Source organism: Oryctolagus cuniculus, chromosome 3 (assembly GCF_964237555.1).
Source record: "Oryctolagus cuniculus chromosome 3, mOryCun1.1, whole genome shotgun sequence".
NCBI classification, from domain to species: Eukaryota; Metazoa; Chordata; class Mammalia; order Lagomorpha; family Leporidae; genus Oryctolagus; species Oryctolagus cuniculus.
The window spans coordinates 69,377,551-69,394,868 of NC_091434.1; the positions used below are offsets into that span (position 1 = coordinate 69,377,551).

The 17,318-nt window shown below is 37.9% G+C and overlaps 1 protein-coding gene across 7 annotated transcripts in view; it reads right to left on the reverse strand.

Annotated features, from left to right (window-relative positions):
• The window catches only part of DYNC1I2 (dynein cytoplasmic 1 intermediate chain 2), a 68,308-nt gene that overhangs the window by 15,299 nt on the left and 35,691 nt on the right, over nucleotides 1-17,318 (reverse strand). For all 7 annotated transcript variants that reach the window (XM_070070701.1, XM_070070700.1, XM_017342926.3 and 4 more), the window contains 6 exons: nucleotides 16,186-16,301; nucleotides 2,239-2,334; nucleotides 1,862-2,024; nucleotides 1,651-1,750; nucleotides 1,046-1,171; nucleotides 13-159 (listed from right to left, as the gene is read on the reverse strand). In XM_070070701.1, coding sequence (XP_069926802.1) covers nucleotides 13-159; nucleotides 1,046-1,171; nucleotides 1,651-1,750; nucleotides 1,862-2,024; nucleotides 2,239-2,334; nucleotides 16,186-16,301 — 748 coding nt within the window. The remainder of the gene's footprint in view (nucleotides 1-12; nucleotides 160-1,045; nucleotides 1,172-1,650; nucleotides 1,751-1,861; nucleotides 2,025-2,238; nucleotides 2,335-16,185; nucleotides 16,302-17,318) is intronic.

Genomic DNA, 17,318 nt, shown 5'->3' on the forward strand with positions numbered 1-17,318 from the left:
TTATTTACTCACTGTGTGTGCAGCAGCTGACAGTGGAGTTCTTTGCACAGGAGTCCTTTTATTGCTACGGTTATCCCAAAGCACAATTTGGCCTGAATATGTACCACCAACAACAAGATTTGGATGAAATTTTGCAAATGTAGCAGACATCACAGCTGACTGCAAGAAAGATTTTTACACTTAAGGTTCAAATGACAAAAGTATGACAAGCTATAAATATAAATCTGTTCCCCAAAATAATTCCCTCTTCACTGTAGGATATTAGAAGTTACAAAAAGAAATAAATTCATTAAGAGTTTTCATTTTGTTTCCGAAATATATATCTTAAGAAAACTTTAGGCTTAAGAGTCAGATATAATGACTGTCGACATAAATTTATTTAAGCAATTTATCAAAGAAAGCAAACAATTATTTCCTTTGATTATAATATTCAAGTGATACCTGAACCTGCTTTGGCCTCTGACTGTAATCTGACAGTAGAGTATGTACTCGTTTTGATTCAGTTAAGTGTTTATTCAAGATTATGATACCATTTTAAAATTTTAACTTATGTTAAAAGAAAAGGCTTGCAAATTCTAAGCATCTAGAAAGTCCACTTAAAAAATCTGCATCTGCTTCCTACTTCAGCCATATGTTTCTACTTAAAACTATCTAATTCCAACTCCTCAGGCCATGTATAAGTAACCCAGTGGGCCAACATCTAATTGTGTATTCAGCAAATAAGTTCCTGGGAAACTCCCTGAAGAAAAGACATTTTAGAAAAGATGCCTTTTATATAATCAATCACAATAACAGAAAATCACAACTGCAAAGGACTTTAGGTGTGATTAAGCATTTTAAGAGATGTCAGAAAACCTACAAAAGACAGATCATGTTGAACTAAAAAGTCTTCGGTTTTCTGTTAACATCTGTTTGCAAATATGGAGTTGTGTAGTAAATGCCAATCCAATGAAATCATTATGTTGACAAGAAAAGAAAAAAGGCACTTGTCTAAATGCATTAATGTTTCTTAAACTTGAGAAAGACTGTTAAAAGACCATCTTACCTGGCAGTGAAACACATACTCTGGGGTAGTTTTTTTGTATTTCATATTCCATACCAGGGCCACGCCATCAGGCTCATGAGGAGCATCTTCATTGTTATTATAGGAAGCCACGAGTAACTCTGGGTACTGCTCACAAGAATTAAGGCAAAAAGAAATGCCAAATGTAAGAACTGTTGTATGTTACTACTTGTTCAACTGTCTTTATCAGTATATTCTGAAAATGGAAATATCTAACGCTTTACCAAGAAAGGATCTCTCTAGACTTATGCTCATTGGTCTCATGCAGTTATTTTACATGCTTTAACATTCAAATATTTAATTGAATTACATTTTCAAATTTTACACAAAGGATGGTATATAACTGAAAATTGTAACATAAGGCTTGGGCACAAATAGAGTTCTAAGTTTTAAATGCAAAGAATGCTGCCAGTCCTTTTTTGCAAAGTACACAAAACAAAATGAATAGGGTAACTAGAACCATCAGTCATCATTATTTTATTTTAATAATATATATTGACTTCATTACACAAAGTTCTATAATTAAAACTACCCACTAATTATAATATAAAAACAAATAAATAGTAACCAATTTTGTTATATTTTACCTGAGAAGACCAATCCAAACAACTAACCACCCGATGCTTTGACCAACGTTCATCAAAAAACTGTCGACTTAGTGATAGTTTAGCACCTGCTTGAATCTCTCTACAGCAAAAGATCAAATCCAAAAAAGGTGATGTTATAACTTATATGTCAGTCTTAATCTGAAAGTAATTTAACACTGCTGAAGCTATAATCTTTGCAATTAAACATTACCCTTCCTTGTCTTCCAAATCTCTCCCACTGTAGTCAAAGAAGATGTTAATCTGCTCAGAAAGAGCTCTTTCTACAATTCTTGTGGAATGGTCAAAGAAACTTAAAAATTCCTCAGAGTGCAAGATTTGTTGCTTTTCTTCTTCAGTCAGTTCATGAGGGGGTGCTGGAAAACAAACGTTTTGGTTTTTTTTTTTAGATCTGATTTATGTCAGTCAAATCATGTCAGCTCACTTTCAGAGATGAGATTAGGGAATGCCACTCATTTTTCTATAACCAGACTTACCTCTGATGTAAAGCATTACTACTACTTTAATACATAAATAAGAAATCTTGCTAGAAAGCACCATGATTTCTAGAGTTAAATCATTTAAGATAACCTTTATTATCGTTTTCTTCATCCTTCTGCACAATTTTCTCTTCCTCAGCTTCAACTGGTGGTTTAGGAGTTACTACATCATCTTCTTCCTCTTCATCTAAAAAAAAAAAGAAATTATTTTTATGAATACAACCAATAATTTGAGGTAGTATTTCGAAAGGCATCACAACTTTTAAGATAAGAGCAAAGTAAACCAGTGATAAGACACAAGCACAAATAACATGATTTTACTAACACAACTGTAAAGAAAGAATTAGGTGGAACCTCCTGGACCTCATCAATTGTCATACTAAATTCTGTGGTTATATAAATTGAAGTAAGATACACAAGCAACTAGGATGAATTCCTCATGGAAGTCTCCAAGAAGCTTGTAAGCATTCATCGTTCTAGACAGAACATTCAACTCCTGCATGGTTTCATATAGCATGCTGACACATTAGTGCTGTAGAATGAAGAAAATCAAACGTCTAAAATAGCACACAGAGCTGGCTACTTACTTGTGATCTGACACCATCAGTGTCTAATGGGTCTTCATATGGCATAAAGACAGTGTACATTAACTCAGGTTGCTATCTGAGAGGCAGATTTTAAAGATAATATCTATGAGCCCACATTTTCTATTCTGTCATTTTAAATGAAAGTCAATTATTAACTACCATATATGATATGGTAATATGGTAGTAAGTACATAAAATAATGTTTTCTTAATTTGAGTAAAAATATACATTGAAATAATATACAATGTTTACAAAGGCTTTATAAATTATTAAATCTCTTACATCCCCAAACCAGGCAATAACAAAATAACTTATTTTAAAATGTCATGGAACATAAAATCCTGCTAATCTTTTCTTTCACTATATACTTAAGAGGATTTTGATGCAAAGACAAAAAACAAACAAAACCCAAAACCAAGCGTGTTTTTATTGTCCACACACGTGTTATCTGTCTATAAGGGACAGGCAGCAGGCATCTAGAGCAGAGTGCACCTCAAGTAATGAGTCTATTCACTAAGGAGACTTTACTTGTTATAGTCATTTCCCCAGCCCATGTTCAAAATTATCTAAAACACACATACATAGGACATTCACAAAAGAATGGTCAAGGATGGGAACCAGCTGCCAAGTCATGGTCCCAGCAGCCAGGCCAGCTGACCAGACAGCAACAACCAGATGGCACTGCTGCGACTGAGTCTTTCTGCTACAAGGTGGCAATGGGATGGCATAACATTCTTCCGCCTGACTGCTTCCAATCCTGCTTCTCTCCCCAATGGCGAGCCCGTGCAATTACCCGCACTCCAGGAGGCCTACAGACAAGTCTTTACCCTGCAAACAAAATGCAGCTTGTAGGCCACACCAGCTGCCAAACCACACACATAGTGTTAGGTTTAGAGAGCTATGAAAATCTTTCTAACTCTATAGTATAAGCAATAAAAATATAACTGTACCTGTGGAAAGAAAGCAAGCTTTAAATGACACCGTATAATGCACACAATGATACAACCTCCAACTTAATCAAAATGATAATGACGTATGCCAATCCTGCATTACTTGAAATTGAGCGATTTTTACGTTCTGACAAGTTTACAGAACTAGGATAAATGGCACGAATGATTTCAATATATGCTCATACTTTTGAACCAAATGGTGAAGGTTAAAATTTTTCCTTTCAAGGGCCTCAATCAGCCACAAAGGAAAACAGTAATCACTGTCTTTTCAGCCAGCCCAACCGCATTTGTCAGCCCTTTCTCCGTCAATGCAGCCAGAGCAATCAACCTGCCAAACATTCAGAATGGAAAAACAATCTGAAAATACAGGGTATAATGCACCTGCCAGTGAAAATGGCCATTTCAAGAAAAGCTAGTGATCTCAGTGACCCTGCTGAGGAGGCGGTGGTGCAAAGGGGAAAGAACACGTAAAAGAATTCTTGGTGATCGCCACTCTCTTGCACATTGACACTTCCTTACAAAGCATGCCAATTACAGCTTTTGTGCTACTTAAAAAAAATGAAAGCTTTTTGGGGCAAAATAATCACATAGAGAAACAGAAAGACACTACTCCTTTTTAGATGAATTCTCATACAACGGGTTATTAATCTGAAAACAATATAACTGGTGGCAATTCTATATTGTATTGTTCAAACATTAGCATGAAATTTTGCCATAAGTCATCTGCAGGTATAATGTAATACAATGATTTAATGACATTTAACTTCAAAGTTGACTTTTAGAACAGGACATTTCAATTAAAACTCAGTATGAGAATATATATATATATTTTTTTTTTCTATTTTCTGCTGATACTCTGTTATCCTAATCAATTTTGTTTGCTAGTAGGGTTCACTGAACATAAATCCTAAAATCAAGGATAGAGTTTGAGTCACCCTGGACAGGTCATTCTTGAACACTGTGAATTACAAATTATAGCCTCCTACCTCTTATTCCCGTTTCTTTTTTTTTTTTTTTTTTTTTTTTTTTTTTACAGGCAGAGTGGACAGTGAGAGAGAGAGACAGAGAGAAAGGTCTTCCTTTTGCCGTTGGTTCACCCTCCAATGGCCGCCGCGGCCGGCGCACCGCGCTGATCCGATGGCAGGAGCCAGGAGCCAGGTGCTTTTCCTGGTCTCCCATGGGGTGCAGGGCCCAAGCACCTGGGCCATCCTCCACTGCACTCCCTGGCCACAGCAGAGGGCTGGCCTGGAAGAGGGGCAACCGGGACAGAATCCGGCGCCCCGACCGGGACTAGAACCCGGTGTGCCGGCGCCGCTAGGCGGAGGATTAGCCTAGTGAGCCACGGCGCCGGCCATTATTCCCGTTTCTTAACTTTCTTGTATTATATGGCTTCCAAGTATCACTGCCAATGACAGGTGTCAAATTCCTGTCATAATGCATATGGGTCAGTACTTTAGTGCTAAGTGACCTCATAATCTACATATTTAACAGTAAAGATCTTGTTTATAAGACAGTCTTCCTCTTAAAATTTAAAATGTAGATGAAGTATGTAAGACAGTGATCTGTATCTGTCTATATACAGCATTTGCTCTATTTGTACATTGAAATTATTTTAGTTGTAGGTGGATGATGAGTATCAATTATTTAAACACTCTCAGTATTTTCTTATAGAATATTTGTACATGGATTAAAAGGTTTTTTTTCAAACTATAAATGGCACTTAAGCCCAAGCTTCCTAACAGTGATTAAGGTAAGGGATATGAAAACAAATGGTATGCTTTCTTAAAAACTGAAACAGTATTTGTTATAAAGTTGACCATAAACAATTATCAACATAAACCAAATATTTGGCATAAACGCCTAATAGCAGATTAAACAATGTTCCTCTGAAGCAAATACACTTCTCTTATTATAAACTGATATGACAGCTACTAAGGAACTATGAACATGGCTAACACCGTACTCTCACAGTTTCCAAGATTTTCTAAGCTAGTCCTGATTACATGTGTTTTTTTTTTTGGACAGGCAGAGTGGACAGTGAGAGAGAGAGACAGAAAGAAGGGTCTTCCTTTGCCGTTGGTTCACCCTCCAATGGCCGCCGCGGCCGGCGCACCGCGCTGATCCGATGGCAGGAGCCAGGAGCCAGGTGCTTTTCCTGGTCTCCCATGGGGTGCAGGGCCCAAGCACCTGGGCCATCCTCCACTGCACTCCCTGGCCACAGCAGAGAGCTGGCCTGGAAGAGGGGCAACTGGGACAGAATCCGGAGCCCCAACCGGGACTAGAACCCGGTGTGCCGGCGCCGCTTGGCAGAGGATTAGCCTAGTGAGCCGCGGCGCCGGCCCTGATTACATGTTAAGCTACAGATACCTAAAACTGGAAGAGACTAACAGAGCAGGAAGACTGAAAAATGGGACCGCCATGTCTCTTCAGTTTATTGATACATATTCATTACAATATGCTGAGTGGTTAATTCCATGTATTTTTCTGATGGGGATTCTAAAGTTATACATTCAGCAGTAAAGAGTGCAGAAAAGTAGCAGTTTTAAATGACAAATCTCTTGTCAATGAATGCTAAGACTAGGTTTAATGAGCCATTGCATTTTTACTTTGAGTTAACATCAAAATTGTAATGTATCTTGGTAGGATGGGAAAAAATGCTGTTCTGTAAATTAAGCTGTACCTGGATACAAAATCAAATAATGAAATTCCAGTTGTTGGAATACTCTGCTACAATGAAGTAGGTTAATCAAAGTTAAATCTTCTGTGAAATGGGTGGCTTTTGTTAAACTGAAGGAAGGAGTCTTCAGAACAAGTTTTCCCATCTATATTTCACATTACATTTAAAACACATTTATGCTAAGATTAAGTATACTTTGAGTTATTTTACAATATTACAACACATTTAAAAGATATTGGGGCTGGTACTGTGGTGCAGTGGGTTAATGCCCTGGCCTGAAGCACCGGCAACCCACATGGGCACCGGTTCAAGACCCAGCTCCTCCACTTCTGATCCAGCTCTCTGCTATGGCCTGGGAAAGCGGTGGAAGATGGCCCAAGTCCTTGGGCCCCTGCACCCATGTGGGAGTCCCAGAGGAAGCTCCTGGCTCCTGGCTTCAAGTCAGCGCAGCTCTGGCCGTTGCGGCCAGTAGGGGAGTGAGCCATCAAATGGAAGATCTCTCTCTAAATAAATATATTAAAAAAAAAAAATTCTCACCCCATTACCTACTACTTTCTCTCTAGCTCACTCTATTGCAGTCATAAGAACTTTGTTAAAAAAAAAAAAAAAAAGATGTGCAAAGTCTTTGAAAATTCTTACTAAAATACGGCTACTTATCAATCACTCACAGGATGTTTAATATGAAATGAAAAACAAATCACATCACTAGTGCACTGTTGTTTAGGAAATATATTTATCATCTATCAATTCATTATGTAGTTTTATTTTCATGGTGTAGGTATCAATGTTTTAAGATAATTCAATATCCAATGAAGAATTCTTAACTTACAAAGTAGCCTGATTATTCATAATACAAAGGAAGTTGAGGCTGTGTTCTATCAATCAGGAAATTTCCTGCCATAAAATATGATTTGAGGGGCCAGTGCTGTGGCACAGCGGGTAAAGTTGTGCCTGCCATGCTGGTGTCCCATATGGACGCTGGTTCAAGACACAGCTGCTCCAGTTCTGATCCAACTCTCTGCTATGGCCTGGGAAAGCAGTGGAGGATGGCCCAAATGCTTGGGCCCCTACACCTGCATAGGAGACCAGGAGGAAGCTCTTGGCTCCTGGCTTCGGATCGGCCCAGTTCCGACTGTTGCAGCCATTTGGGGAATGGACCAGTGGATGGAAGACATTTCTCTCTCTCTCTCTCGCTCTCTCTCGCTCTGCCTCTCTGTAACTCTGCTTTTCAAATAAATCAATAAATCTTTAAAAAAACATGATTTGACTTACAGAAACTCAAGTTATGAATTACTTCATGAATACCTATGAGAATATTAAGGGAAAGTGCTTCAAGCATTAACTTCAAAACACTGACTGTATAGGAATTATTTTCCTTATCATCTCCCAAAACATTCTTAATCAGTCTGTTTGTCCATAACTGCATATTCTTATATTTATTCTTTAAAACCAACTGCATATTTAGGAGAATCCTCATTGTGACAGTTTTATGAACATGTCAGTGAAATCCATTTCCATTCCTTTTTTTTTTTTTTTTTTTTTTTACAGGCAGAGTGGACAGTGAGAGAGAGAGACAGAGAGAAAGGTCTTCCTTTGCCATTGGTTCACCCTCCAATGGCCGCCACGGCCGGTGCGCTGCTGATCCGATGGCAGGAGCCAGGTACTTCTCCTGGTCTCCCATGGGGTGCAGGGCCCAAGCACCTGGGCCATCCTCCACTGCACTCCCGGGCCACAGCAGAGGGCTGGCCTGGAAGAGGGGCAACCAGGACAGAATCCGGCGCCCCGACCGGGACTAGAACCCGGTGTGCCGGCGCCGCAAGGCGGAGGATTAGCCTAGTGAGCCACGGTGCCGGCTGAAATCCATTCCTTTTAAGACATTTAGAATGGATGCAAAATCATTTGGAGTTCCTTAAAATGCTTTATCTTTAACAAGGAAAATTATGTAGCTGATTTTTTAATCAGGAAATATTCTGAATACAAATGTGATGCTAAATTGGAGGAAAATAAGAAAAGGATTAATAGTTTAACTGTACCATTCAGTTTACTTTAACATGCATTTTGTCTCTCTAGTCTTTATATAAAATTTGGACCTTTTTTTTAGCACTACTGACATTGTTTATGGATTCTGTTATCTGTGATTCCATCAAATACAAAATTTTCTGAGGCCAGTTTAAGATACGCTGATCAAAAAGTCTTATTCAAGGGTAAGAATGAATGCTTCAATTTTTAATTATATTTATATTCTTATAGGGTTTTTTTTTTTTTTTTTTTTAACTTTGAAAGTTAGAGTTACATTGAGAAAGGGAGAGGGAGAGAGCGAGCGAGCGAGCTAGCGAGAGATCTTCCAACGGCTGGTCCACTCCCCAGACGGCTGCAAAGGCCAATACTGGGTGAAGCCAGAGCCAGGAGCTGCATCCAGGCCTCCTGTGTGGGTGACAGGGGCCCAGGGACTTGGGCCATCTTCCACTGCTTTTCCAAGCCATCAGCAGGGAGCTGGATTGGAAGTGGAGTAGCTGGAACGCACAGTGCCCATATGAGATGCCGGCATCAAAGGCACCACGTTTACCTGCTATACCACAATGCCAGTACCTCTTACAGATTCTTGCAGGGTTAAAATTTATTAAATTTTCTTTTTTTTAAAAAATTTTTATTTACTTATTTGACAGGCAGAGTCACAGACAGTGAGAGAGAGAGACACAGAGAGAAAGGTCTTCCTTCCGTTGATTAACTCCCCAAGTAGCCGCAATGACTGGAACTGTGCCGATCCAAAGTCAGGAGCCAGGTGCCTTCTCCAGGTCTCCCATGAGGGTGCAGGGGCCCAAGAACTTGGGCCATCCTCCACTGTTTTCCCACACCACAGCAGAGAGGTGGACTGGAAGAGGAGCAACTGGCACTAGCACCGGTACCCATATGGGATGCCGGCGTTGCAGAGGATTAACCTAGTACACCACGGCGCCGGCACCTAATTTATTAAATTTTCTTTCAAAATTGTCAATCCATTTCAGACACAGGCAATACTGTATTAACCAGAAAGCCCACAAAGGTAGTTTAATTGGGAAGTGTAGATTCCAGATGATCATGCGATAAAAGATGAAAAGCTTTTATATATAATTTTCCACACATTATAAATGCTAATCATCCTCTTCCGATCCAGCTCTCTGCTGTGGCCTGGGATAGCAGTAGAAGATGGCCCAAGTCCTTGGACCCCTGCACCCATGTGGGAGACCTGGAAGAAGCTCTTGGCTCCTGGCTTCAGATCGGCGCAGCTCCAGCCATTGCGGCCAATTGGGGAGTAAACCATCAGATGGAAGACCTCTCTCTCTGCCTCTCCTCTCTGTGTGTAATTCTGACTTTCAAATAAAAATAAATAAATCTTTAAAAAAAATAAATGCTAATCAACAGGTACCAAGGAAAAATTTCTGGTGACCAAGCCAACACTAATTAACACCCCCCTCATAGATAATAAAGTGGAGTAGAATAAGGAAAATGGCACTGCTTGGAAACCATGCAGGGGTCTGGTTGTAGCTCCTGAACTTAGGCTTATCAATCAACTTCCCCGGACCTCAGTTTTCTCAGATGTAAATAAGCTGATTAAATAATCTTCTTCCTTTAAAAAAAGAAAAGGAAAACCCACACCAAAGAGGTGGAGAAAAATAATGCCATTTTCAAGAGTTAAAAATTTTAAGAGGTACTGGAATAAAAGTAACTTTTCCAGGAATACATCTCTGGGCACCAGCTCTTGCCAGAAGCTGTTTACCTACTGTGAAGGAAATTGACTGAGGTCACATGGTCCTAGTCAATTTCATTCACGGTAGGTGCTTTAAGACAGCAAAGCACTTCAGTTCACAAACAGTACTACCAACTTAGAGAGTAAATGTGAAAGCAAGCAGATAGCTAGAATAGAGAAAAGAAAAAGTGGAATAAAACTTCCTTTTAAAAGCATAGGTTTAGCCGGTTTTTTGTTTTGTTTTGTTTTGTTTTTTAAGACAATTATTTTATATTTATTTGAAGGGCAAAGCAACAGAAAGGAAGTGAGCTAAGAGATCTTCCATCCATTGGTTCACTCCCCAAATGGCTCTAACAGCCAGGAGCCAGGAACTCTATCCTGGTCTCCTTCATGTGTGGCAGGGGCCCCAAAACTTGGCACACAGTCATCTTCCTTTCCAGTCACATTAACAGGAAGCTGGATCAGAAGTGCAATAGCCAGGACTGAAACCGGCACTTCTGATATGGGATGTGGGTGTAGCAAGCAGCATCTTAAGCGATTATGCTGCAAAGCAAGTCCTAGCCATTTTTTTAATGGAAAAAAAGCCTAAGATCAATTTTTATCCTTAATTCAGTAACTCATATTACTTCTGCATTCATTTTACTGCCTAAGTTTAATTTACTCTGTTACACTCCAATTGTGGTTTCTCCAGTTTTTTTGATGTGTTTTCTGTTACACAATTCTTAAATGAGAACCAACCAGACTGACTTAAGAACTATGACATTAAAACAATGGGTTTGAAGTGCTTTCATTACAAGAATCTTAAAGATTTTTCTTTCCCTCTTCCAAAAACTTCCACAAATTGAGAAAATAAATTGTAGAGCCCCAGATGTGAAAATAATTGCAATGATCTAGAAAGGAAATTATTTCATTTCTATAAGTAGTTCCAAAAGTCAAAGATGGCCCCACAGTATCAGGATACAATTTTCGTTGTCCTTTGACTTACATATGTCAACCTGTAACTACCAGGACCACAAAACCAAAGAAAATATAATCTAGCACCTTCTTATTTAGCATATAATCAATATACTTGTAGACTCAGACTACTTGCTAGACTACAAGTGAACATACCAAGGCCTTTAAAAAATTAACATCAAAGTCCAGACTACCAGGAAAATATAGAAGATAGTGGTGCTGACGTAGACAAACCAAGTAGACACTGGGCTCCGGTCATCAACCTTATGGCTTTCCCTTTCTGTCAGTGAGGAGAAGAAAAATCCCGTGATGATGTCCACGACATACTGTGCAGGTGTAGATATGCTCTTTTGTGCTCTCTGTACCCTTCTGTATGCTGTGAACAAACTGAACCTACCGGCATCTGCTAAATACATTCTCTCAGTGTTTCTAACCATTTCCAAACTTCATGTTTAAAATGGTGACCAAGAGTGCCCACTCCGTATTGGGTATATCGTGAGACAATTTATCCATAATCCTCTCACCAAAGGCCTGAAAGCTAACTCTACACATGAAGAAGCGGAACCTGACGTGCCTTATCCAGGGTCACCTAGCTGGTAGCTCTGATGCTACACCAAGCCCCTCTGGTTCCTTCTCAGGTGTGTTTTTCTCTCCTGCTTCCACAGAAGCAGCAACTTTCATGCCTTTGTGGTAGGAACCCAGAACAAATAAGTAGTTCAGTTTGGATTACAGTTCTGCCCAAAGAGGTGCAGATGTGTAAATGAAATACTGCATTCCCTCCTCTTAACCTGTGTTTCATTTTTAAAAATGCAGATCATAGCACATTAAATTTATTGCTTTAGAGCCACAGATTGAAAAACACTTCAAAAAAGAATAGCATGATTTGGTTAGCTTATCGACTGGTGTATCTACATGAGGAAAATACTTTTAGTGATAGTCTCATAATAATGAATAGCTAAAAAGAATATATTTAACAGATGCTGGTAGGTTCAGTTTTGTTCACAGCATACAGAAGGATACAGAGAACATTAAAGAGCAGGTCTACATGTATGCAGTATATCAAGGACATCATCATGGAATTCAAGTCAGCAATAAAGGTGATCTATAATGGTTTCATTTCTGAACCTGAGTAAATAATGATTAAAATGTTACAATTGGGGTCCAGAGCCGTGGCTCACTTGGTTAATCCTCTGCCTGCAGTGCCAGATTCCCATATTGGCACCAGGTTCTAGTCCCAGTTGCTCTTCTTCTAGACCAGCTCTCTGCTGTGGCCCACGAAGGCAGTGGAGGATGGCCCAAGTGCTTGGGCCCCTGCACCCACATGGGAGAACAGAAGGAAGCACATGGCTCCTGGCTTCGGATCAGCATAACTCTGGCCGTAACGGCCATTTGGGGAGTGAACCAACAGAAGGAAGACCTTTTTCTCTTTCTCTCACTGTCTGTCAAATAAATAAATAAAAAATTAAAAAAAAAATGTTACAATTAAAACCAAGAACTGGGGCTGGTGCTGTGTCTTAGTGGGTGAAGTCGCCACCTGCAGTGTTAGCATCCTATATGGTCGCTGGTTCGAGTCCCAGCTGCTCCAATTCCAATCCAGCTCTCTGCTGTGGCCTTGAAAGCAGTGAAAGATGGCCCAGGTCCTTGGGCCCCTGCACCCACATGGGAGACCGGGAGGAGGCTCCTGGATCTTGGTTTCAGATTGGCACAGCTCCAGCTGTTGCGGCCAATTGGGGAGTGAACCAGTGGATGGAAGACCTCTTTCTCTCTGCCTCTCCTTCCCTCTCTGTGTAACTCTGATTTTCAAATAAATAAATAAATCTTAAAAAAAAAAAAAAAGAACTGAGGCTAATTATCTTTTCATCCAATTTCATCAAATTATACTGTAGCATTAATACTTGAGAATAATCTGTTTTCCCAGTAGTTCCAGAGTAAAAGCATGAAAATAAATGTCCTAAGTAGACAAAATCATTCTCTTGAGTAGGGAAAAGCACTTACTTTCTTCACCAAGTATTTACTGAGTACTTACTAAGACTAGGCCTTAAAGCTATGAAAACCAGTCCTGATGTGCATACAAAATTTGGCAAAGATGTATGATAATGCTAAAAACCTTACTTTGATCAATTTTAAGCCAAAAAAACTCCACAGTTTACGTTTCACTTTTGGCTTAGCAGCTTATCTAACAAATCATGATTTTTTTTTTAAGATTTACTTTATTTATTTGAAAGAGAGTTACAGAGAGAGGTAGAGAGAGAGAGAGAGAGAGAGAGAGAGAGAGACAGAGGTCCTCCATCCCCTGGCTCACTCCCCAATGGCTGGAGCTGAGCTGATCCAAAAGGCAGGAGCCAGGAGCTTCCTCCCATTCTCCCACGTGGTTGTAGGGACCTAAGGACCCAGAACATTCTCTGCTGCTTTCCCAGGCACATCAGCAGGGAGCTAGATCGGAAGTGGAGCAGCCAGGACTGGAACCCGCATCCATATGGGATTCAGGTGCTGTAGGCTGGGGCTTTAACCCACTCTGACACAGCACCAGCCCCCAAATCATGATCTTTTTAACAATTACTCACAAATAAAAATGGAAAACCAATTTTTCTGAAAATGTGTCTTATATCAGCTATCCACATTCAAATTAGCTCAAAGGTAATATATTACATGCTCACATTTAAAATTTTTAGGCATCTCAAAAAATAGGCAATTAAAAATGCAAATTTCTTTTTTTTTTTTTTTTTTGACAGGCAGAGTTAGTGAGAGAGAGAGAGAGACAGAGAGAGAAAGGTCTTCCTTCCGTTGGTTCATCCCCAAATGGCTGCTACAGCTGGCACGCTGCGCCGATCCGAAGCCAGGAGCCAGGTGCTTCTTCCTGGTCTCCCATGCGGGTGCAGGGCCCAAGCACTTGGGCCATCCTCCACTGCCTTCGTGGGCCACAGCAGAGAGCTGGACTGAAAGAGGAACAACCGGAACAGAATCTAGGGTGCCGACACTGCAGGTGGAGGATTAGCCTAGTGAGCCTTGGTGCCGGCCAAAAATGCAAATTTCTAACAGTACATGTGTAAGTACATATACACATACATACGTAGGGTTTTTGAAAAAAATACATTGATTGCAAAAAAAAAAAAAAAAAAAACATTAACAATGGGTAATGCAGAGCTGTATCAAACATTTACTCTTTTTGGCCTGTCTGTACTTTCTGAATTCTCTATGACATACTACTTTAACAATTAGAAAAAATTATGCTAAAAAAATTAAAGTCATCACTGAAGCTGAATATAGGTATATCACAATAGGCATTACCTAAAATACCTTCATTTCAAGCAAATCACATTTCGTGAGTATGATGTTAAGACTGAAAATACAATTTCCAAATTATTTGATGAGGAAAAAGCCCCATTTATTTTTTAAAATGAATCATTGTGCCCTCATTCTGGCTATTTTGCTCACCTTCTAAGTAAACATATGTAATATTGCAGCTCCAAAAGACAGACATGAATACTACTCACCAAATTAATGTATTACTTAATATTTTCTGGAAATTACATGTATAAGTCAATTTTTTCCCCTTCTTTCTTTTTTCTCTTAAAAGTTGCTTAAGCTTCGAGTTTACCATCCATGGTTTTTTTCCATCAGGATAAAGAATTTTACAATGACAAAAATCTTACCAACAAACCAAAGGTATAGCCAAAGTGAAAAAAAAATCCATAGAAATGAACATTTACAAAAGCAAATAAAAAATAACTTGGACTAAAGTATTACCCTGATTTCCTAAAAATTTTCAAAGCATTTTTGTATCTGGTATCAACTCCTTTTGGTAACAAATGAAAGGAAAAGTTTAAGTATTTATTTCATTTCCATCCTTAGAGGGCAGGAAAAGGAGAGTTGTACAAGTCATGATCCGCTATTCAATCAAAAGGTTATAAATATTTATAATCCTAATTTTCTTTTGAGGTATAAGCAAATATGAAACTTGAAAGACTGTCTTTTGTATTAGCTAGGAATTTCACTGCCCCCACCTTTTGCTTATCCATCTTTTCTTGAGTTTCTGCAGTGAACATTATTTTTGTTTCTTCAATAGTAATTTAATTGAAATTTTAAAAATAAATCATTTGATAATAAAGTTTTCATGATGGGTTTTCTATAATTAAGTAGAAATAAATTTTCTTAGACAAGTAGGAAAAAAATGTTCCTTATGCACAGACTATTACAAGCCAAATTTACTATGGGCCTACAATATCTTAACTACAATTCCGAAAGTGTCAACATTTCTAAAACCCAAAACTCATTTGATGGTAAACCCTGACATGACCAGAGATAAAGCTATTTATAATCATTACTTCACTTGTGTTCATATTTTTTGCTGCAAAAATCTGCATGTCCATGATGTTGAACAATTAACATATGGCACATACTTTATTATTTTTCTCATACATAAATGGCTTCAGGAATAGAAAACTAACAGGAATCTCATGTAAACATATTTTATGTATGATATAAACTCATTAGCCTTGTTGAGAAAGATCAGAACTATCATATTACTTTATGCTTTAACATTGCTGTATTTTAAAAATCCATCCTCAGCCTAAATGGTAAGAATCAAAGAACTCTATATTCAATAAAATGTCTGTGCATACCTACCGGAATCATACACAGATTAAAGGCCACTATGTAATCAACAGCATCTATACATCATAAAGCGGGAAGTTTGAGAATTAGATCTAGATTTGTTCATTATTATGAAAAACTACAACAGCTCTTGAGAACACAGTATACTCTCCAGAAAATAATTTACATTACTTTATTTACTCTGGGAACACCTTCTCATTTGGGGAAGAATTATACTCAATGACAGGAATAGAACATTCTTAAGCTGCTCTACTTCTAAAAGGAATGCGTAACAATAACAAAATGAAGACTGAAAGTCTTTGTATCAGCAAAATTAAACAGCATACACATAGCTTATACTGTTAACTTCTAAAGGAAGAACATTAAAATTAAAAAAAGGGCTCAAATACAGAAATTATGACATTATTTTAATGTTTTCCCTAAGAAAATATGCCAAAAAACCAAAAAATTGAGAGAGACAAAGAGAGAAGAAATTATCCATTCATTTAACATAGAGGCTTAGCGACAATCATCATGGAGTGATACTCACCTTCTTTGGGCTGAGCCATCACTGGAGTCTGAGTTTCCTTTGTATATGTCACAATTTCTCGAGGAGGAAAGTCAACTTGTGTAATTTTGGCCATTCCAAGTTTAATAGGTCCTCGTCTAAATACAAATGTTTTTAAATATAACAAATGAAACATTTTAACTACATCAAACCATGTTATTTCTTAAAAATTAAACATTCATGTGCAGCCAATATTATAATTTAGATCTGTTTTATTCAGATATTTTAGATAAATAATGAATTTGATTTATTTTAAAGCAAGAGTTAAAAGGTAGAAAAAAACAAGATATTTCTGAATCATCCAGGGTGTTTATTTTTCACTTTAAAAAGACAAATAAATAGTTTCATAGAGTAAATGCATGGGCAATAACAGAGTGAGAAGACAGAAATTTTATAATGGATTGCTAAATGAGGCTGGTGATAAGAACTGTTTTTAGCAAAAATATGACCCTGGACTTTTCCAGATTTGTTTATATGGATCTCATTCAGATCACATTTAGTTCCCTTCACCTTGACAGATCTTTTGAATATCATATAACCACTAAAGTCACTTCTGTTTCAGTTATATGGAGGGACTATATTTATATACATATATATATATATATATATATATATATTTTAAATAGAAGAAAACAGTCATGGCTGAGGAAACTGGACCAAAATAATAATACCTCTTATTGGCCAGATATTTTTACTCGGCAATTGTATTAGCTGTTTAAATTATAAACTAAAGTATGCTTCCAAACTTCCAAAGATCTGTTATGAAACTGTCTTAAGAGGATATCTAAGAAGACATTATTACAACTTCTAGTATATCAAATAAGATATCTGAAATATATAATTGATAATACAGTAATTTTTAAAATAAACATTCTTTTCAATTATTTAGTAACTAAATCCAAATCCTGTACAAAAGAAATTATAATAAAGTTAATACATTTAAATCTTTTTCTCTAAAATTTAAGGCCCTGAGTGTGGATGTAAGTTTTAATTATGTTTTCAACTTTAAAGAATACCTTAGCCATAAAGAAAAAAAAAGCATAATCAAAGAATTACTGAGAAAATTTAAGTATATCTGAATCAATCAAACATTATAAGAATAAAATCTAAAATAA